The 23,356-nt window shown below is 31.9% G+C and overlaps 1 protein-coding gene across 1 annotated transcript in view; it reads right to left on the bottom strand.

Moving 5' to 3' along the window:
* The window catches only part of ZC3H6 (zinc finger CCCH-type containing 6), a 73,881-nt gene that overhangs the window by 33,432 nt on the left and 17,093 nt on the right, over nucleotides 1-23,356 (bottom strand). The window contains exons 2-5 of the mRNA XM_051975814.1: nucleotides 14,410-14,593; nucleotides 11,050-11,172; nucleotides 3,059-3,311; nucleotides 1,852-1,985 (exon numbers count right to left, since the gene is read on the bottom strand). Of these exons, the coding sequence (XP_051831774.1) occupies nucleotides 1,852-1,985; nucleotides 3,059-3,311; nucleotides 11,050-11,172; nucleotides 14,410-14,593 (694 nt within the window). The remainder of the gene's footprint in view (nucleotides 1-1,851; nucleotides 1,986-3,058; nucleotides 3,312-11,049; nucleotides 11,173-14,409; nucleotides 14,594-23,356) is intronic.

Here is a 23,356-nt window from a genome sequence, read left to right as displayed (position 1 = left end):
GACTTCTTCATTTGCCTTTAGAAGGGCAGTCAATGAAATATCTTTCCATTTACTTAGTATTTGTTGTGTCTTCTGTTCAATTTATAACAAGAATGTAAATATGAATAAAGGTGTTGATATAATTGATAGTAAGGGCTCAATAACTATTTGATCAAATTTTGCTCTAACTTTAAAGTTGTATTTAGTTCCTTAATTTACCAGGAGATGGCAGTACCATGACAAAGGCATATATTTACTAAGAATCCTCCCCCCCCCCCCAACAATAATGATCTTCCAAATACTTTTATAATGGGTTTTAGAATAATCTGATGCTATTTACCACTCCTAAATAAAATATTTTTTTTTACTCAGGGAATTCAAAAGAATTCTGATGAGTCTCTCAGGCTTGAGTATAAAGACACTGGAATTTTCTAATTAACATCTAGAATATGAAGCTACTTATATATTTAGACCAAAATATAGATCTTAGTTCTAGACTCATACAGTGCTTGAAAATTTAGAATTGCAAGGGAACTTAATAGTCATTTTACAGAAAAGGAATCTAAGAGAAAGTTTAACTAACTTGCCCAAGGACATGCAGGAAGTAAATAGCACAACTTCAAATCCAATCTTTTAACTCCAAGTCCAGCACTTTTTACATTATTCCGCAATGACTGAAAGATTCTGTCAGATGTAGAGTTTTAACCCATTCCTTCATGTGACCAGAATAATTATTTTAGAAATGGAAACCTTGAGTCTCACATTTCAGAATATTAAACCACTCATATTCTTTACAATTCAAAACAAAAATATAAAAATATGTTGTAAAAATAAAAAGAAAAGGGATTATAAAAATAGTGAATAAAACAGGGAAGTAAATATAATGGTGAATATAATGGATAAAATTCTAACAAATAATTTATGAGGAACTGTAACAAATTTACAAAAATAATACATATTTCCTCATTGATAGCTAGAAAATAAGAAAAAATTTGAGAGAAAAGTAAAATGTTAAAAAATTATTCTGAAATTGTTCTTAATCTGAGAAATGTAAAATAAAAACCTTTAAACTACCATCTTACAGCCATAATACTGGTTTAAAAAAGTATAAAATAATGAAATTAAATACTGACTGTTAATTTGGTGAAAAAAGTGAATTCAGGGATAATATGACTAAGAGGGGGCTGGAAGAGCTGGTTTCTGCTCTTTCTGACTTGAAGCTTATTACTTTGATGATAATGGGATCCATACTTTCTTTTAGATTCCATCCTTAAGGTTCTACCATTACAGCAGGCTTTAGCATGTCTTTTCCAGTCATCATATTTGAGAAAAGGGGAAAAAAAAACAAAAACAAAAAAACTAAGGCATAAGGATTTTCAACTTTAATTTTAAATACAGGATAGGAATAAATAGGATAGAAAACCTGTGATTTCACTGGTATATGGAATTCCTAGGTGAGGAAATTCCCTATACCAATGCAAGTCAGCAGTTCCTCTGTAATATATTTTTACAAAGCTGTTTAGTGCATGGAAAGATCAAATGAGAAAGATCAAATGACTGGCCAGAGCCCCAGAGTCAGAATGTGTCAGGGTAGGACTTGAACACAGATATTTCTGTTTTAAAGGTCAGGCCTCCATCTATCATGCCATATTGCTTCTCAATTCCACTTATTTTGAAGTGATATTTTTCCCTTCAATTTAGAAGTCTATCACAATATTTTATCTGATGAAAACACCAAAATTGAAATAAAACATAATTTCCTTCTTATTTATGGTCTTTTATGTTGCTGTGTGACTTAAAATGTTAATACATTTTTGCATTTAGAAAAAAGAACTTAGCATCTCCTCTTTTTAACATACACATTTTTATTACCTCTTGAAAGCCATCTGTTCCAGAAAAAGTATTAGGTCCTTTACTGCCTCTCCCTCTGCCACGTTCTTTGCGCTTCAGTTTTTTCGGCATACCACGTCCGCGACAAACACTGTAACTTTTATTCCTTTGCTCAACTAAAAAAAAAAATATATATATATATATATATATATATATATATATATTTCAAGTGCAAGAGAAAAACAGCATACAAATTTGTTAGCAGCAGAACCATCAAATCATCTGTGATTTATAATGCTTTCTTCATTTTTTTATATTGTTGCATATACAAAAACAATACCAGGGTATTTTTGCTTCAAGAAAAGCTGATGAACAAAAACACATTTATTTGTTATATCAAGAGGGTGATACTTCATGATATAAAATGATTCTCTTTATATAAGAGTAATTATAATATTCTCCTGAAATCTTAAGTTCTGCCATTCATGTAAAATAGCATTTACAAGAATCTAATTGACATAGAACTTTTCTGCATTACATTATTGTTACATGAAAAAAAGTGGATAATGAAAAATATTAAATAGCAAATCAGTTCTTCCTTTTTTTTCTAACTTAAAAAAGCTGTTTAAAGAAACTGATTTTAAAATTCATTTGACATTGTTCAATAACAGCAAATTTTTGTTTTTGCTAACAAAGCTAAAAGAGCATAGAACAAAACAAAAGAGGAATAGTCCATAAAACTGAGGTAACAGGAGTCTGATTTATCAGTAAGGTTAACTGTTACCTATAGACTGCTCTCTAAGATTATAAGTTTCAGAATAGTTGTAAATCTACATAACTATAGGGAGTTTCCTTACCATGAGTTCCTTATACTAATTAAATTTGGGTTTGGAACAAAAAACTTTTCCAGTATCATTCAAGGGTCCAAAATCTCCTATTTCATATTATATACTTACTTCATACTTCATCAATGAACAATATAGTCACATAAAAAAGATAAATGATGTGCATACATAATTTATTGATATAGAGTAAGAAAAAAGATAGACTAGTAGCATTAAGCTTAATTATCCATATTAAAAAAAAACAAACTATATAGGCCATCTCCTAACTAGAAAACTACCCAAAACTACTGTCTCATTATATCTCTGGCCTTGGAGTTTATATCTGGATCAAGTCCAAGACCTGACTCCTTAATTCTGCTATTAAAAAGTACTTCTGACAGATTTTGTTTTACTTTTGTACTTACCTGGCTGAACTCCTTTCATTCCCTGTTTTTTCCCTGATTCTTTATGATACGGTGATCCTAAAGCAGGGTTTGAGGTTTCTTTAGCTTGTCTGTATTGTTTAAGCTGATCAGCAAAATCTTCTTCTGTTTCCTGATTGTAGTTATCAAAGTTGTCATCGCTGTAGTTACTATACTCATCATAATCTTTATTTTTTGATTTTTTATTATGTTGACCTTTCTGTGATATCATGTAGTTTCCTGATAAATGTCCATGCTATATGAAAAGGACAATAAAAATTTCTGTTTTAATTTTCTATTAAATATAGTATGGCCTAGTAATTTGTTTCTCCTTTGTGAAAAGGGTGGGGAAACATGGTAAGTACATGTTTATTTTGGTTTATCAATCATACTACACAAAAGTAATTTCAAATTATTAAATTATATACTTCGTAAAGCTATGATGGAGGAGAATATATATACTAATCAATCATCAATGAGCAATAAGCATCTACTATGTGCCAATTCTGTTCTAGATGCTGAGAACAGAAATAAAATAAATTAAACAACCTTTACTCAACCGACAAAGCTGTAACAAACCTTAGAGATCATTTACCTCACTTTACCAAAAACTATCTCACAGGTTTCAGTGATCATTAAAATATATGATTACTCTTGTTATAGCATCTATTTTTCATTTTTGGTCATTGTATGGCATACAATAACACAAATAAAAAGGATTATATTGCTTTGAGACAATACAAAGCCCACTTTCAAAATGAGAAAAGCATAGAGTAGCACAAAAACAAAATGTATGAAAAGTCTCTTATTTATAGAAATTTACAGATATGTTTAAAGACATTATATTCTATAAATGGATTAATGATTTTATTTACAAAAATAAAGTGTACGTGTTTAAGCCTTTTAGAAAAAAATTAAAATTTTTGTAACCAGCAAATAACAACTTTCTAGGTATAAACACCTCTTTCTAGTGGTCCACTGACACTTGAAAATTATTTAAGATATTCAATGTTAACTTTATTTTTCTGAACTAAGTGTTACTCTATTAGCTTGGGAAAAGTCAGGCTTCAAAGTTTAACATTAATGGGATCAATCCCAATGACTATAAATCAATGCATAATAATAATAATGGCTAACAAAAAAAACAAGCATTATGATGCTTGTTATGTGATAAGCATTGTGCTGAGTGTTTTACAAATATTATCACAATTGATCCACACAACAATCCTGAGAGGTCAGGACTATTATTATCCCCATTTTACAGTTGAGGAAACTGAGGCAAATAGAGGTTAAGTAACTTGCTCTAGATTATATTGATAAAGTTATGTGTCTACGCTTGGATTTGAATTCAGGTTTTGATGGCTCTAGGCCCAGTGCTCTATCCACTGTGCCTAGCTGCGCCTAGATAATCTCATTTTTCATAAAAATAAAAAAAATTCAAATAAATATTGCTTGAAGGAACTATCAGTAGCTCATCTTAAAATTAACCAATCAATGAACCAATAAGCACTTAATAAGCACTTACTATATACCAGACATTGTTAAAGAATTATAGAATCACCAAATTTTAGAAAAGAAAAGCATATTATAGATATGAAACTATTTACATATTTTGGCTACCTTGTTTTGGTATTATAAAAATACTGTTTTAGAATATGCTAAAAATATATAAACCATATCAGACTGGTTGCTGTCTTGAGAAGGGAAAGTTAAGAGAGGAAGAGGGAGTAAATTTGGAACTCAAAATCTTTCAAGAATAAATATTGAAAACCATCTTTGAATGTAGTTGGAAAAATAAAATACTATTGAGGGAAAAAAAGAAAATGCTAAAAATCATGAATGATACTAAATTTATCAAAATGCATTAAAAAACGAAATTGTATTTTTAAAAAATTACAACCATGGTTGAAGAAAATGAATAAATATTTCACATTTCTGGTAAAGCTCTAACATTAAAGTAAGTGTCATGAATATATATATCAACTCAAATGCATACAGCTTTGATTTAAAACAGTATTTACAGATAGTTTTTCTGTATAGCATATAAAGAATAGAAATCTTTTTTTTAAAAAGGAGGAAAAAATTCAAGAATAGTCATACCAAACTAACTTCACTTCCTATTCTGCTAATGTTATCAGATTGATAAGTCAATGGAATACTGTAGATTATTTACATACTTTTTTAGTAAACCATCTATCAAAATTCTATAATGCTATTCATACAGAAAACTGTAGGATCAACAACTGTTTAGTTAGGAAGGTAGAAAACTTTTTGAATGGGCTGAATCTAATGAGTAATCATTAATGGTTTGATATAAATTTCAAAAGAGTCTCTAGTAGATAGTTTCAGGGCCCTATACTAATCAAGAATTTTGTCAATCACTAGAATAAAGGCATAGATGGCATGCAGATCCAATATGTAAATGACAAAATGAAATGAATTGACAAAAAGTATATAGAATATTAAACAGTAATAAATATAAACTACACTTACATTTTTAAAAAAAATCAACCTCCAACTGGAAATTGAGTGGGGAATCTGGGAATGACTAAATTAAATTATGGTATATGAACATAATAGAATATTGTTGTTCTTTAAGAAATAATGAGCAGGCTGATTCCAGAAAAGCCTGGAAAGACTTGACATGAATGCTAGGTGAAACGAATAGAATCAAGAGAACATTGTACACAGCAACAAGATTATGTGATGATCAATTCTGATGGACAGATCTTTTTAACAATGAGGTGATTCAAGCCAATTCCAATGGACTTATGATGGAGAGAAGACGCAAAGAGAAAGGACAATAGAAAAAACAAAAGTTGAACCATATGTTCTCAGAGATTCCTTCCAATTATGAGATTCAGTAATACTTTAAGACACTGCATTATGGCCCAGAGAGAACCACTATTAGGTCTATATTTCAGAGACCAGAAAAAGAAAAAAAAAAGAACCATATGTTTGTTCAGAAGTGTCTGACACTTCATTGACCACATTTGAGGTTTTCTTGGCTGAGATATTGGAGTACTTTGCTATTTTCTTTTCCAGCTCATTTTATAGATAAGGAAACTGAGGGGTAAGTGGTTTGCCCAGAGTCATATAGTTATTGTCTGAAACCAGATTTAATCTCAGAAAGATGAGTCTTCCTGATTCCAGGCCTAGCATTCTATCCACTGAGCTACCATATGTCTCAGCCCATATGTACAAAAATATTGTAACAACTCTTTTTTTCTATGTATGTGGTAGCAAAGAACTAGAAAAATGAGAATGCCTATAAATTGGAGACTGGCTGGACAAAGCATGGTATGGATTACGAATATGTTCTAAGATATGATGAAGGGAAATGTTTCAGAGAAACCTAGAAAGACTTGTATGAACTAACTAATGCTGAGTAAAGTAAGCAGAATAGGGAGAATGATATATAAAACAACAATGTTTTAAGAAAATTATTGAAAGACTTAAGAATTCTGATGATCACAATGACCAAGTTGAATCTAAAGGATTCATGATGAAACATGTTACCTCCCTGCTGATTATACATGTTTGTAACAAGAGTTTTGCTTTTTATTTCTTTTTTCAAGGGAATGATGGAAGTGAGAAGGGGTATATTTTTAATTGAACCAAAATAAAATTAAACTTAAAAAAAAGGGGGGGGGGAAGCTAGGGCCTAGAGAACTGAACATTACCCTAGGTTACAAATATAGTAAGCTCTCAGAGATCTGGCTTCAAATCCAACCTTAGATATTTACTAGTTGTATGAACCCTAGGCACTAAACTGCTCTTGATCTCAGATAATAGTATCTAACTCAGAGGACAATTGTGAGGATCAAACTAAATAATCAATGCAGAAGAAAAGTATCTAATGAAAATGCTTAACAGGAATCAACAATAACCTATTCCAGTTCCATTGGTTGTGTGATGGAGAGAGCTATCTATCCTACACCTAGAGGGGGGAGTGTAGGGATTGAGTGTGGATCACAACATAGGTATTCACTTTTGTTGTTCCTGTTTGCTTGTATTTTGTTTTCTTTCTCATTTTTTCCCTTTTTGATCTGATTTTTCTTGTGCAGCATGATAATTGTGGAAATATATATAGAAGAATAATTGTGGAAATATATATAGAAGAACTGCACATGTTTAACATATATTGAATTACTTGCCATCAGGAGGGAGACGGAAGGAAGGGAGGGAGAAAAAATTTGGAACACCAAGGTTTTGCAATGGTGAATGTTGAAAACTATCTATACACATGTTTTGAAAATAAAGCTTTAAAAAAACCCAAAAAAGCAATAAGCTATTACTTGGGTCTTTCTTAAGCAAGTAAAATATAAAAGAAAATAAATAAATAAGATAAAATAAAATGCATCTAAATTTCCACTGGAAAAAAGTATTTCTACTTATTTTTAATGATATATTTTATTGATTTATGAATTTAAAGATTATATTGCTAAATTTATATGTCTTTGCCAGAGACTTAATTATCCATGAGTAAATGTTACTATCAATTATCTAACTGAAGGTTTCTTTCCCATCTATGCATTTACCCTGACCCCAAAATTTTCATCTTAATCTTCTCTCCATCTACAAACCTAGTACTAACCCTTCTAACTTTTCCAAATCTCCCAATATAAACAGTCGTCTTAGTAGCTTTCTCACATATATAGATGACTCTGGGATATGGTAGAAAAAATGCTAGACCAGTAATCAAAACATTTACTGTTGTTGCTCAATCATTTTTCAGTTGTGTCCAAATCTTTGTGATATTATAAATATCCTTTTCCTACAAGGTCCTGTAATGTAGAATTAAATTGAGCTTATGATGATGTTTGTATTCCAAGAGAATAACTGTTTCCTAGATCACTTCTACCTCTACATATATATAGGGTTCACAATCTATAATCAAGTATGTGATTTTACCTAGATTACATACCCATTACTAATCTAAAAAAATCACTCTTCAGTGAAGATTAACCAATGTATTTTTCAAGTCCTGCTGAGTGAAGATGAAATACACATAAGATACTTTTTGAGAGAACATATAAGCATACAAAATATCAACATCTGCATGTTTATGTAAGGAAAAATTATGGAGAAAGATTATTTGCTAATGATTACCACTGGAAAATAATTCATCTTGGGTAAAACATTTAAGTGAAGGACCAAGGACATGATTTATGCTTACATCAAATCCTGGTCTTTCCAGGGCCATACAGACCTTATTCCAAGCTGATGAAATATGCTTGGGATTCAATAGTCATAACTCTTTGGGAAAGAAGCTAAAGTCTAACATTGGCTGCAACCCTAAAGCATCAGTGCTGTAAAGCCCTACTTTGAAAGTGAAAGGGGATTTCACTGCTGAATGCTCCTATGTTGGTTGATGAGGACCCTACATTGGATGAAGACTGGGGATTTGGTGCTTGAAATGTCTACTTATCCTGGAAAGGATGGAATTGGAATCCCTGGCACCTGGAAGAGTAGAAAAGTATAAACACAGGGAAATTTCCAAGAAAATGTACCAAAAAAAGTCAACAAAGGAGTGAATGCAGATCAGTGGTAGGTTGAATGATCAAATGAGGAGGCTAAGCCCTTTCAAGGGGCAGCATCCTCTCTGTTATCTACAATAATTGATACAGTTCTAGAAATGAGGAAAAATGGAGAAGGTAATCCTGGGGCAAGCTCTCCAGAGGAGAGAGCCTGGAGTGGATGATTTTGGAAAATGTGTTTACAGAAAGAAGAAAAGGAAAAGAGAGAAGCCAAATAATTACAGGAGTCATGAATGAGAGAATGAATCTAGTGTAAACAGAAAGAAAAGATGGATGATAAAGGGAATGAGAGAAATATTTTCTGGAAAGGGATGCAAAATGTACAATTTTCAAACTAAATAACAAGAATGGTCTAAGGGGAGATGAACCGAAGGAATTTGAGTAAGAAGAGAACAGTGGTAAGGGGAAGACAGTCAGTGGAAAGAGGGACATCTTTAAAAAAGATTGAAGGAACAAAATGTTGTACTTATGTTAGAAGTGAGAAATTGAAACCAAAAAGCTTCTGCACAGACAACATTGTTACTGCATCTAAGATGAAAAGAGAAACTGCTAAATGGGAAAGTCTTTGCATCAGATTTCTTTGATAAGGCTTCAGTAACCAAGATATATTAAGAATAAAGAAAAAAGCAAATAAATATGACTACCAGCACTTCTCCAATAGATAAATGCTCAAAGGATATAAACAGTTCTCAAAAAACTGCAAAGTATTCATAATTATATGAACAAAATGCTCCAAATCTTTAATAACAAAAGAAATGCTAATCAAAACAACCTTGAAGTTTCACCTCACAATCTGCAAATAGACAAAAATAACAAAAATATCAAGTCAATATTAGAGGATTTATGCAAAGATAAGCATGCCAATACTTTGTTGGTGGAGCTAAGAAATGGTATAACCATTTTATAAGGCAATTTGGAATTATGCAAATAAAATGATTAAAATGTCCATAACTCTTTGAACGAGAGACTATATTACTGAGCTTATCATTCAAGGAAGCCATATTCCCACATACTACAAAATATTGATACACTTTTTGTGCCAGCTAAAAGTTGGAAACAAAGTAGACGCCCAGGAATTGGGAAAGGACAAACAAATTGCAGTACATGAATGAATGTACTGTAAGAAATGATGACTGTGATGAAGACATAGAAGCAAGGAAATATCTATATTAACTGATACAGAGTGAAATAAATAGAAATAAGAAACCAATATATACAGTAACTACATAATAAATATAACTATAATAATGGAAACTATACATAACTATAATAAACTATAATAAAATAGTAACTATAATAAAAATGGAAAAGATAAAAACACACCAAAAAAAATCAAAAGTGAATATAACAAAATTAAAAAAATCAAGTGGAACTCAAATGGATATAAGAATACACTTCCAACATAATCCTCCATTGAATACTTTGAGTCAGATGTACTTCTAGAACAAATAATTCTGGTAAAATTATTTAAATTCTTAGCATAGAAGAAATCTGATTAATGAAAACATTTGTTAAAGCAAAAGAGCTTTATTATATAATCTGTCAGTGAAGATGAGAAAATAAAAGTATTTCAATGGAACCTGTATGACAAAAATCCTATGTCAACTTTATAAGAAAGAAATCTGTTTACATCTCTCTACCTCTTACCATCTTGGAAAAAGCATTAAGTAATAGTATATAAGGATATAACATCATGAATTTAATAAGGAGAAATTACACTGATCCCTCATTTTTCCCCAGCAAAATCATCTACCAAGAACATATCTGAAAACCAGAAAATAATCATAAATTATATCACTAATGTAACTGTCAAAATTTTTTTTCACCACATTTTAGTAATAGTCCTCATGTACCATTTACTCTTATTTTATATATAACTTTAATTAGTGTGTTGTCTGGTTTCCTAGATTAAAACAGAATAAAAGTATCAAATCATTAAGAGGAAAAACGAGTATCTATACCATTTAAGAACATAAAGAGGGAGGAGAACTAATAGCCAAAGGAAGTAAATAATAACAGGAATGAAACTGAAAAATGATTTTTCAAAAATATGGCAGTTTAAAGCCATTTAGTTTAAGAGAAAACAATGATCCCTACAGAGAGTATGATACAAATTGGTAAAGTAATTGATATTCATAACAAAAACATTGAGTTTTGAAGAAAAGTTTATATTATGATTCATGTATTCTGGTTATGACAAGAAACATACATTTGGCTTTTAAAAAGATTTACACTCAAATTAATTTTAAAAATTTTGTGCTTAGTGGGGAACATTACAATCATTTAGAAAATTAAATTATGAAGAATAATTCATCTACTGACAATGTTGTCTAAGTGAGATTAACGTATGGACTTTGTTATAGGACTGAAATCTAATGCATATATATTTTATAAGATGTTTTATTAAAACACAAGAAGAAAAAGAAATAAATTAATTTAAAAGAATAATAATACCTGAAGAAATGATGAGTCATAATCCCTATATGAACTTGATCCTTTTTTATGGGACCTTTCTGTATGTTCAACATCCGAATCAAGGCTGTAGTCTGAACTATCATCACTGGAGGGAGAATTATGCTAAAAAAAAAAAAAAGTAAAAAGCAAATATTTTATAAAACGTAAATTTATTTTCCAAAGAAAAAGCAAACTCTTAGCATTCTAACAATGAAGAAAAATTGATCTTTAACCATAAGGCAAATCTATGTATGTCCAAGTCATCTGATTAACAGATTGAGTACCATTTTAGAAAGACAGAAGTTTAAGATTTATCAGATAGGTTCCCAAGCCAATAGCCACTACTATTTGGTCCTCATCTATATTTTTTGCAGTTTTTCAGGATTCCCAGAAAGGAAAGATATAGTCTTTTCTATCTGTTTAAGGGCTTTACAAAATAAACACCTGTCTTCTCTATACCCTTATTCCCTACATCCCCCTAAGTTATGAAGAATTTGAAAAAAGAAAAAGTAACTCTCCATAAAATAAAACAAAACAAAAATAGTGAACTCCTGATTTTAGACAGAAGATTTATAACCTAAGATTACTATGTCTGCCTTTGATAATGAGTAAGAACCTAAATTCTGACATTAAAACTTTATTCCAAATATATACAATATATATTTACATATAAAACATATACAATGAATAGCTATGAAACAGAAAATCCTCCCATTTATTAAGTTAACATTGTCCAAAGAAATAGTCACTGTAATGACTTTAATACTGAGATTTCATTAGTATTAGCAAAAGTTAACAATACATTTTATGGAATATCCTTTTTTCTTTTATATCAATATTGAGTACAATTCATTTACAATTCATCTTATATGCCTCTTACCCATAGTTTCTCAAAGATTCTCATATTACTCTTTTCTTACTGAAGAATAATATGCCAACATTCTTATACCATAATTTTTTTTAGCTATTTCCAAATTAATGGGTACCAATTTGGTTTAAAGTTTTTGGTATCACTAAAAGGGCTTGTGCTTACATCAATCAATATTAGATCTTTCTTTCTATCTTTAACTTCTTTAAGGCAAAAATCAAGCAGGGGAAAAAAGGAGTCAAAGAATATGGACAACATAACACCTAAAAAATGTTAGGAATTCTACTGGGTGTAGAAAGCACAAAAACAAATATGAACATTCCCTGCTCTCAAGAAGCTTATATTCTATATAGGAAGTTATCATGGGCCTGTATATATATATCTGTAGGTAGATTTATACAAAATAGATATTATTTTGTTTTGGGGGGGGAGAGAAACAGGTAAATATTATTTGAGGTGAGCCTTGAAGAAAACTAAGATGTCCAAGATGCAGAGGCGAGGAAGGACTCCTAGACCAAAGGTTTCATGAAGACAAGAGATAGAGTACTGGGTACAAGGAACAATAAGGTGGCCAGTTTGACAGGATCACCAAGTATATAAATAAGCATGTAATATTAAGACTGGAAAGGTAGGATGAGGTAGGAAGAAATTTAATTGCCAGACAGATTTTATATTTGTTCCTAGAGGCAATAGGAAGTCACTAGAGTTTAATAAATTAGAAGATTGACATGGTTAGTCCTGGATTTTAGAAAAATCATTTTGGCAACTATATGAAGAATGAGAATGGAGTGGGGAGAAACTTGAGGCAAAGGAAACAAATAGGAGGTTACAGCAATAGTCCAAATAAAAGATAATGAGATCCTGAATTAAGGTAATAGCTATATATGTAGATAAAAGTTAGAGAGATAATGAAGTAGAAAAGGTAAGATTCTGATTGGTTATGTAGGAGTTTGTGAGAATTGAGCATGACTCTAAGGTTGCAAGATTGAATGACTGGAAGGAAAGATAGTGTTGTCTTCACTAGTAAAATGAAATTGGGAAGAGAGGTGAATTGAGGAAGTAATGAATTATGTTTTGGATATTTTTAGTTTGAGATGCCCACAGAACAACAAGTTTGAATTGCCCAATAATTAGTTTTTACTGTAGTGCTGATGCTAAACAAAGCAAATAGATATAAAGATTTAGGAGTCATCATAGATAGACAACAATTAAACCTATTGGAACCAATGAGATCACTAACTGAAAGAGTACAGAAAGTAAAAGAAGGCCAAGGACAAAGTAAGTTAAGAGGTTGGAGTATAGACCATGATGCAACAAAGAATACTGAGAAGGAGCAGTCAGACAGGTGGGAGCAAAAACAAGAGAAAGAAAGCAGTATCATGAAAATCCTGGGAATGCAGGGGGTCAACAGTAGCCAATATTATAGGGATTTCACAAAGGATGAAAAATGAGAAAAGATCTGGAGAAAGCAATTTCAATTGGTCAATAAGGTTTGGTTGAAAAAGATAATAAGACAATAGATTGAGAAGTTAATAAGGACAAGGGATGGTTTTGTCTTAGGAATGTTTGAAGCTTGAGGGGATGGAAGCAATAAGTAGGGGGAAATTATAAACAGGGAAGTGGAAATATGTATAATCTACTAGAGATGATGAGATCAAGGGCTAACATTGGTCTTCATGATGAGGGGGTGGTCTTGGTGAGAAAGTTGACCTCTTCATCAGAGAATGAAGAAAATGATAGATTATAACAAGAAATAATTAAAGAAAAGGGGAAAGAGTTTGCTGCAAATTCCTCTTTTTCTCCAAAAAGTATGGGGGTAGAGCAAGTCCTCAACTCAACTTCTCTTCCTTTCTTCCAAGGACTAAGCTTAGAAATAAGAAGATTCAATTCAATTCCAGCCTGAGATACTTAATAACTATATGACCCTGGACAGGTCACTTAGCCTCTGTTTGACTCAGTTTCCTTATGTGTAAAAAGGGATAATAATAGGTATGTGTCTCACAGGATAGTTGTGAGGATCAAATGAGAATGTTTGTTGTTGCTCAGTCATTTTCAGTTGTAACCAACTATTCATGATCCCATTTAGAATGCTCTTGACAAAGATAGTAGAGTGGTTTGTCATTTTCTTCATTAACTTATTTTACAAATGAAAAAACGGAGACACTTAAGTGACCTGCCAATAATCACACAACTAAGTGTCTGAAACCAGATTTGAACTCAAGAAGATGACTTTCCTAATTCCAGGCCTGAGACTCCACCCACGGTACTTAATCTGATGCCTGGCATACAGTGAGCACTGTATCAGTGTTAACTGTGGCATCATCATCATCAACACCACCTTGTACTAGGAGGTTGTCTAGGTGGTTCAATGGATAGAGCACTGGATTCCGAGTCAGGAAGACTTGAGTTTCAAAGTAACCTCAGCACTTTTAGTTGTATAAGCTTGGGCAAGTTGCTTGACATGAACAATTATAAAAAAGGTAGCTTCTAACCTTGTGTTTCTCACGTCTTCTCCTTTTTGATTTTTTCTTTTCTTTTTCTTTCTTGCGTTTCTTTCTCGATTTTCTGTGGGTTCTCTCACTTTTCTGTTTGTCATTTCCTTTTGTTTCTGGTTGTTCCTGTGGTTCCTCAAATCCAGCATCATCTATTTCACCATCTTCTAATTCGCCATCTTCTCTATAAGAGAACAGGCAAAAATGAATATTTAAATGTCAATTCAGAAAGTAAACATATTAGACATATTTTCTTTATCTTTTTTGAAGAGTGTGAGAATGGTCCAGACCTGCACCTGATCTACCAAGGTATAGCAGTCTTGTTGAGAAAGTTGACCTCTTCATCACAGAATGAAGAAAATGATCTTTACAGTTGTAGTTCATAATTCTTAAGAGTTCCTGAGTGACTTTCCCTGAGTCACAAAACCAGTATGTGTCAGAGGTGGGACTTAAACCCAGGTCTGACTCTAAGGTTAGTTCTCTATCTACTAGGCCAGGCTGCATCCTCAGATATGGTTTTGGTAGAAAGCCTGTACCAAAATTTAAAATTGTATGTCTCATTCTCCCATACATTTTAAAATAAAGACTGCCTCAAAGATATATATTTACAATATACTAAACTAGGGGCAACTAGGTGGCGCAGTGAATAGAGCACTAGCCCTGAAATCAGAAGGACCTGAGTTCAAATTTGGTCTCAAACACTTAACACTTCCTAGTTGTGTGATCCAAGGTAAATCACCTAATCCCAATTGCCTGGGGGAGAGGGGGAGTACACTAAACTGCTTTTAAAAAGCAGAACCATATTACATGAATATTTTAGAGAACAAAAGTTATAAATGCAAAAAAAAAAAAAAAAAACCCAAAACTTTAAACCTCACCTTATTAAAATGAAGGTAAATCGGGGCAGCTAGGTGGCACAATGAATAGAGAACCAGCCCTGAAGTCAGGAGGACCTGAGTTCAAATCTGGCCTTACACACTTAACATGTCCTAGCTGTGTGACCCTGGGCAAGTCACTTAACCCCAATTGCCTCAGCAAAAAAAAAAAGGTAAATTAAATGAATGCTTCATTCATATACTTAATATAGTAATTCAGATAATAAAGGCTATAAAAAGACACTCATTAATTTTACAAGTTGAGTTCTGTCAAGAATATTAAAACTAAAATTGTAATCCTGGTAATTTCATGTTTCTAAGTGTAAGAATATTAATTTTAGTTTTTCAATACAAATGCTGATTTTTTAAAATCAATAACCATATCTAAACAGATGGGAGGACAAAATATTTAATAGTAATACCATTTAAAATCTAAATGAGTGAGATACATTAGAACAAGCTGGCATAAAAACCAATTAGTGGTAGCAATACAAAATTATATTATGTAAAAATGGAAACGTGTTACTTTGCTATATGTAGCAAGTATCTATAGTTGTTAGAATGAGAAAGAGATCAACAGAGGCCATTTTTAAGGTCATTTAAAATTACAAATATTATAAAATACTTGTATCTCCAACTTTATGAAATAGATATATTTCAAAGTTACTGGCAAAATAAATTATATTTTCTCATTGAGTTCTATGATATAACTAAAATTTTATTTCATATATACAAATTCCTAAATGGATTGATAAGCACTTCTACAAAGAACATTGACCATGGCTTTTATGATTGTGATAGATGATAATATTAATGATAATAGCTGACATTAAAATAGTCTTTTAAAGCTGGCAAAATGTTTTCCCTAACATTTACATAACAAAATCTCACTTGCTCTTCCTTCATAATAACCCTGTGTGTTAGGTGTTGTTAATCCCATTTAACACATGAGGAAATTTAGGCTGAGAGATTAAGTAATAAGAACATAAAGCAGTATTTGAGCCCAGAGATTTCTAACTTCAAGACCAGTAAGTATTCTTTCCTCTACAGTTAATATTGAAGAGGAATTATCCAGTATAAGAACACACAGAATAAGGTTTAAAAAGCCATGATTCCATCAACTAGGGAATACTGAAAGTTATGGCACATAAATGTTCTGGAATATTACTATGCTGTAAGAAAGGATGATTACAAGAAATCTGGGAAGACATGAATTGCTACAAAATGTGGTTGATGAAACAGGAAAACTATATATTTGGCAACAATTTAAATAGAAAGAACAAAACACTCCAAACTGAATGTTGAAAAATTATAATAATTAAACTAGGCCCCCAAAAAGAAATATGAGGAGGCCCTTTTCTTGAGAGTGGAATATTGAAAGGATGTCAGACTTTTTCAACGTGGTTAGTTTGCTCAACTCCTCCTCCCCCTCCCCCCTTTTTTCTCCATTATAAGGGGATAGCTAGATGGGAAAAGGTGAAAAGGAAACCACGTAAAATACAGGTGATATAAAAACAAAATACATCAAAAAATTTTTATTTTTTAAAAAATGACAACCACTAAGGTCCAAGACCTGACTGTATTACTTAATAGCCATGTGATTCTGGCCAAGTTATTTAGTCTCATTTCCTTATATGTAAAATGAAAGAAGTATACTAAATAGATCTCTTAAATCCCTCAAGAGGTCTAACATTCAGTGATTCTGTTTTAATGGCATTACTTCTAATGACCCTCTAAATTTTAAAGAATTTTCTCATCCTCTCAATTTCCAATCTGTTTTTTTTTTGGCCACGAATTGGATTTTCTATGCTATTTAGGTGGCTAACTCACCAGTCTGAGAAACAAGTTATACTTTCTTTGAGAAAAGGATTAAGTACATTTGAGGCTACAATATCACACTTCACCAATAGATCCTGTCATTATTTTCCAGGATGAAAATTTTGTATGATCTATCTGTATCCTGCACTATAAATTCAGTAAGTCTGAAAATTTCTAAAAACATGTTTTCTTAAAATTTTAAATATAACTTTTTTGTAGAATTTTTTTCTCAAAAAATTATACTCAGCCTATCCCATCCTTTACTTAGCCTATTTATTTCCAATAACGTAACATAAAAATTGGCTTCCCAGCTAATTTTTTTCTTTAGTGGAGCCATTTTAAGGAAATATTGTAGGATGGATTAGGCTCAGTATCAGGGTATGTACTAGGCCCAATTATGTTATTAAAATAGAGTAATTAAAAAAAAATATCGTGCACCTATCATGCCACTTTCTTCAGGAAGACAACTTTTGATGGACATAGTTTCCTCAGTTATAAAACGAAAGAATTAAATTAGATGATCTCTTAAATTTTCTTCTATTTGCTTCTTTCTTCTTGGTAGAGAGGTGATAGGCTAACGGTATAGAATGAGTTGTCTACTGTCAGAAATGACCACTGCTGATTTGTTTTTACTTAATAGTACTTTGTTAGAAGGAAGGGTTCTCTCAGGGAAAGGGGAGTCATGGAAAGCTACAGCAATTTAACTAACTATATCAATAAACAGTTTTTTAAACTACAAAGTTTTCTTTAAATTCCAAAACTTGGATAAGATGATGCTTTCAATTTCTAGACTAATTTGTTCTTGAATATATCTGACACATTTCATAACTACTGTTATCACAAACAATAAATGTTTTATTAAAGGCAAATGGTAATGTATGATTGTTACTTAGGGCAGAGATTATGGTTTATATATATATGCATATACACACACATATATGTATATATACATATATCCATCTGGTATCATTCTAATAATAATTGAACTCATAGGAAATCCTGAGATAATCAAATGAAATATAGAAGGAAAAGATAAGGAGAACTTAGAATAGATACTCATGTTAAGTGGGCATGACATACATGAAAAACCAACAAAGGAGATTGAAATCTTTTTGATAATCTATCTTTAGTTTTATAGCTTAACAAATTAAGATTCAGAGTTGTAGACAAAACATAAATATTTACTTTATATTTTTATTAAGAACACAGCAATAATTTGCATTTTGTGATGCATACCCAGTCTTGAATTAAAATCCTTGCCTTCTAGAAATTTGATGAAATAGATAGTAAACATACACTATATATGCAGAAAGACCATTTTGTATTCTAGAATCTATCATTAAAGATTAAATTTTTTAATCATCAAAAAGGCAGTGTGGTGTAGTAGACAAAAAAAATAGACAATAAGAAAGACTTAACTTCAAATTCCCATCTCAGACACATGCTGAGTATGTGGCCCATGGTCACTCAATGTCCCCAGGCAATTCTTTAAGACTATATATAAGAGTTCTTCATCTAGAATGAAAGAGAGAAACCTTCCCCAGAAGCTCCCTATGTCAAAGATATCAAACTCTGGTTTAAAAAAAAAAGTTATCCTTTTTGAGTTTGCATTAAGAGTAAACTTTTGAAAAAATGAATAAATTTACAATATAGCCTAAGATTCTTGGACAAATCAAATTATGTAGTTTTCTTTTTGAGTTTTTTGCAGATTTGAAAAGCATTTCATAAGTAGTCAAATACTATACAAGTTGAATCTATTATTATTCTTATTTATTGCCTTATAATATTTTAATTTCAATCATTTTAGATGTCTGCAATTTTTCTTTTTAATCTTCATGATGCAAGGTCATTATTCTGAAGATTATTATAACTAAAAGGTCATAATCTGTGAAGATCGAGTTAGTACCCTGGATGCCTTAGAATCAGCCAGAGTCAGGATAAGCAAAAGTCCTTGGTCTTTAGGGGTAGAAGTGAACGGGATAGACCGAGGATCTCCATGACCTTATTTCTCCTCGTCTACAGTCAAAGTCTAACTCCATCCCCTAATCCCTCCCATAATTCTCTGTATATACCAAAAGATCAAACCAGCACAGAATGGGGGAAAGGGCCATTTTCCAAGCATATGCTAATAGAGTATTGTCCAATCGGTAATTAGCCTTAAGTGCTCGATTGTCCAACCTGAGAGCATCAACTCAGAGTTTCAGCCCTTTACAATAATCTCTCTGAAACTGTTTCCTCATCTGAAAAATAGGCATCATAATATTTTTACTTGTTTTACAAAGTTCATTAGATCATAGTTTTAGGGATGAAAAGGATCTTAAGAAGCCATATAAAGATATCAGATTGCAGATATTTGTTGGGGAGTAATTTGAAGAGAGATTGGAAAGGTAAGAAGAAGCTAGATCTTCACATACCCAACAAAAGAGTTTATATTTGATCATGGAGGCAACAGGGAGCCACTGGAACTCATTGGAAGAAGTGAGAGGTTGACATTTAGGATCTACACGTAAAAAAAATCACCTTGTCAGCTAAATGGAAGATGAATTCAAGATAGGGAAGAAATTTGAAGATGGTATATCAATTAGAAGGCAATTCCAATAGGAAGTGGCTAGAAGTGATAAAGACCTTATTTGGATAGGTACTCATGTGAGTGAAGGAAAGGGGATATATACACATAACAGATGTTATAAAGGTAGTGATCCAAGATTTTGCAATAGATTGTATGTATTAGATAAGGTATTAAAAATAATACTGAAGTTAAAAACCTGGATGACTGGAAAAATGGTAATGCTCTTGACACTAACAGGAAAATTTAGAATAGAAGAAAAGTTAGGGGAAGGTTTAGTGAAGATAATGAAGTCTGTATCAGGCATGTTGAGTTTGAGATGTCTGTGGGACATTCAGATAATAGATGCATTAGAGGCAAATGGTGATTATATGACTGTCGCTTAGAAGAGAGATTAGGGCTAAATAAAGAGATTCAGGGAATCATGTGGAGAAAATAATTGAAGTTATAGGAACTCATGAGCTCACCAAATGAAAGTATAGAGAGAAAAGAAAAAAGGGCCCAGGACAGAAAACTCATATTTAATGGGTATGACCTGAATTAAAATCTAGGAAAACTGAAAAGGAGCAGACACATGGGAAAACCAAGAAAGCAGTGTCATGAAAATTTAATTATCTAAGAGAGGGCGACTGACTGTATAGAAAGTTGCAGAAATGTTAATAAGGATGAGGACTGAGAAAAAAGCCACAAGATTTGGCAATTAAGAGATACTTAGTAACTTTGAAAAGTGCATTTCAGTTGAATAAGGTGGTCAGAAGCCAAGGAGTTTAGAAGCAAATGAGAGAAGTAGATGTACCTAATGTAAGATGACTTTCTCAAGTCATCTAGCTTAGAAGAGGAGAGACAGAAGATAAGTAGTAAGCATGATTAAGTTAAACGTTTACTTTTTTTTTTTTTTTTTTTTTTTTGAGATGAAGGAGATGTGGAAATGTTTATAGGTAGCAGAAGGAAGAGAAGATAATAAACATTTATATATTATATACTATGTGCCAGGCACTGTGTTAAGGGCTTTATAAAGATTATCTCATTTTATCCTTATAATAATACTGTGAAATAGGTGCTATTTGCCCTATTTTATAGATGAGGAAAATGAGACAAGTTGAGGTAAAGTGACTTGTATGGGCCACAGAACTGACAAGTGCCTGAGGTTGGATTTAAACTCAGATCTTCCTAACTCTAGGTCCAGTGATTAATCCATTGAGCCTCCTACTTGCCTTCTTAAGCAGTAAAGGATCTGGGATACAGGGGGAGAGGAAAGGAGAAATGGTGGAGAAAATGAGCTGGAGTAATCTGAGAGGGGATAGAATCAAGAGTGTAGGTATAAGGGTTTGCTTAGGTAAGAAAAAGATCTATTTCTTCATGTAAAATAAAGGTGAAGGGAAGAGATACTAGGGAGGGGAGAGGAAATGTTTGAGGGATGGGAGATGAGGATGAGAGGAGAAAAGAGTACCTTTTCATGAATGGCTTGATTTTTTTGGGAGGGAGGGTAGGCGAGAGATGTGAGATGAGGTCCTTAGTTGAGGGTAAGAGAAAAAAGTTCTGTGAAAGTTTTGAAAGGAGGATAAAAAGATCTGGAATAGTTCAGTGAGTCGAATAGCAAATTGATTAGTGAGGTGGTTTGCATTGTTACAACCAGGACCAGTTAAGATTACTTTAATTAATATTATAATAGACTCAATTATCATGGCTTTGTGATTTTCTTTAGCTATGTTCAGTAGTATGTGAAGAGGAGTAAAGGAGGTGGTTGAAATCCAAAAAACAAAACAAAACAACACAAAAACATAGACACACATTTTATATTTGAAACAAAAAATTCCAAAATTTAACATTACATGTCTCTAAAAGGTGATTTACTTGGTTGGCTAATTCATTGAGTACAAAGTATCAACAAGAGAGGTTGGAATCTACTTGTGGACCAGTTCCTGAAATAATACTGAACCAGTTTCATGTAATTAGAAAAATTTTAAAACTCAATTGGAGTACTAAAAAAAATGGGAAAAATACTGGAGACACAGACACTATAACAATATAATTTTACAATTATATGGAATTTTTTTTTTTTTAGTTTTCAAAGGTACATTCAAGGACTCTTATTCAAGGTCTGAATATCTATGAGAAATGTGGGTAGTGTCTGTTAAAAAAAAGGGGGGAGAGGGAGGGCAGTGGTCTCTAAAAGGTTGCACTAAATGCATATGCTTGGACAAGATTATGTCTGAGTAAATTTCGAATTAAAAGATATTTCACTGGTAGGCAGCAATATTTTTCTCATAAATCATTAAGCTATCAGCATAATTAAAGCTTTATCATTCTTCAATAAACTGAATATAGGAATTTCAAATTCAGATATGAGACAGTAAGAATTTCCAACCAGAGTTGGAAAGCTTCTTAGAAATCATGTAGTTCAATCTGTACCTGAAAAAGAATGGCTTCTATTTCATTCCCCCTCAAATTTTGGTCATTTTGTTCAGCAAATAAGACCCCATTACATGCAGAAGCAGTTCATTCCTCTTTTGGACAGCTAGTAAGGTAAATTTTTTTTTTTTTAAGTCCACATATCTGCCCCTCAGGAACTTTTCCCAGTGCTGCTAATTTTGTTTTCTATATCCAAACGGAAAAGGCTACTATGTTAGACAGTATGGACAAGTTAAGCTTCAGTTTTGTCATCTGTGTAATAAGAATCAAAGCACCTAACAGTAACTATCTCACACAGCTGTTGTGAGGATCAATTAAGAATTAATGTGTGTATAGTACTCTATAAAACAAAGTACTCTATGAAATCCATCATATTTATCATTAATTAATTCTTAGCGGGATTTTTCCTGTTTCATTTTTACAGTTTTTTAAAAAAGATTATTCTCTGGGGGGAAAAAGCAGATTATACAGTTTAATAATATTATTGTAATTGTGTAGTTTTGTTATAGTCTTAATAAAGAAGGGGAGATATGTTCAAAACATTCATGTTTAGAAAATACTTATCTACTAATGATAACATAGGCTTTTATTTCAATTAACTTTATTTAATAAAGAGAAAAAATTGAGGCATAAAAGGCTAATGAAAAAATACTAGATTGAATTATGAAGCCAGCTATTAACTAGCTACGTGACCTTTTATGAGTCACTTAATCTAACTTTCAGTTATCCAAATACTTAAATCAATTTTCTGAGCTAATCACAATGCTGATTAAAAAATGTAAGGGTAATATATACATAGTTTACATAATTTATATAATATATAAATAAATTGTAACTTTCAGGATATATCATGTTTAACTTTTAAGCCTTCAAAGTCTTATTTTAATATAACATGGAAGGGAATCTTCCTTCTTAAAGGTAAAAGCAGTAAAGCACTGGTTCTAGCATATCCTGCAAAGTTGAAATAGTCTCAATTATGGGCCCATAATGTTTCAGCCAAACATTAGCCTAAGCTAGCTTTGGAAAGTCTCATCACTAGAGGGCTGGCCATAATCTGATAACACAAATTTTAGCATAGCAACTCATTTACTAAGGCACTGAGTGTTGTAATTTGTACTAATAAAGAAAGCCCCATGTGGATACAATCATTATCTCCTTTAAGTGGGGGGGGGGGGTGTTATCCTGTCTATTTTGTACTGTTTTGATAGTCTAATCAAGTTCATGAATTCTTTCTCAGAATGTTTTTAAATACATAAAACAAAATATACAAGATTAC

This window comes from Antechinus flavipes, chromosome 2, assembly GCF_016432865.1.
Source record: "Antechinus flavipes isolate AdamAnt ecotype Samford, QLD, Australia chromosome 2, AdamAnt_v2, whole genome shotgun sequence".
Taxonomy (NCBI): domain Eukaryota; kingdom Metazoa; phylum Chordata; class Mammalia; order Dasyuromorphia; family Dasyuridae; genus Antechinus; species Antechinus flavipes.
Note: the sequence above shows the minus strand (reverse complement) of the source record. Positions and strands in the feature narration are given on the sequence as shown.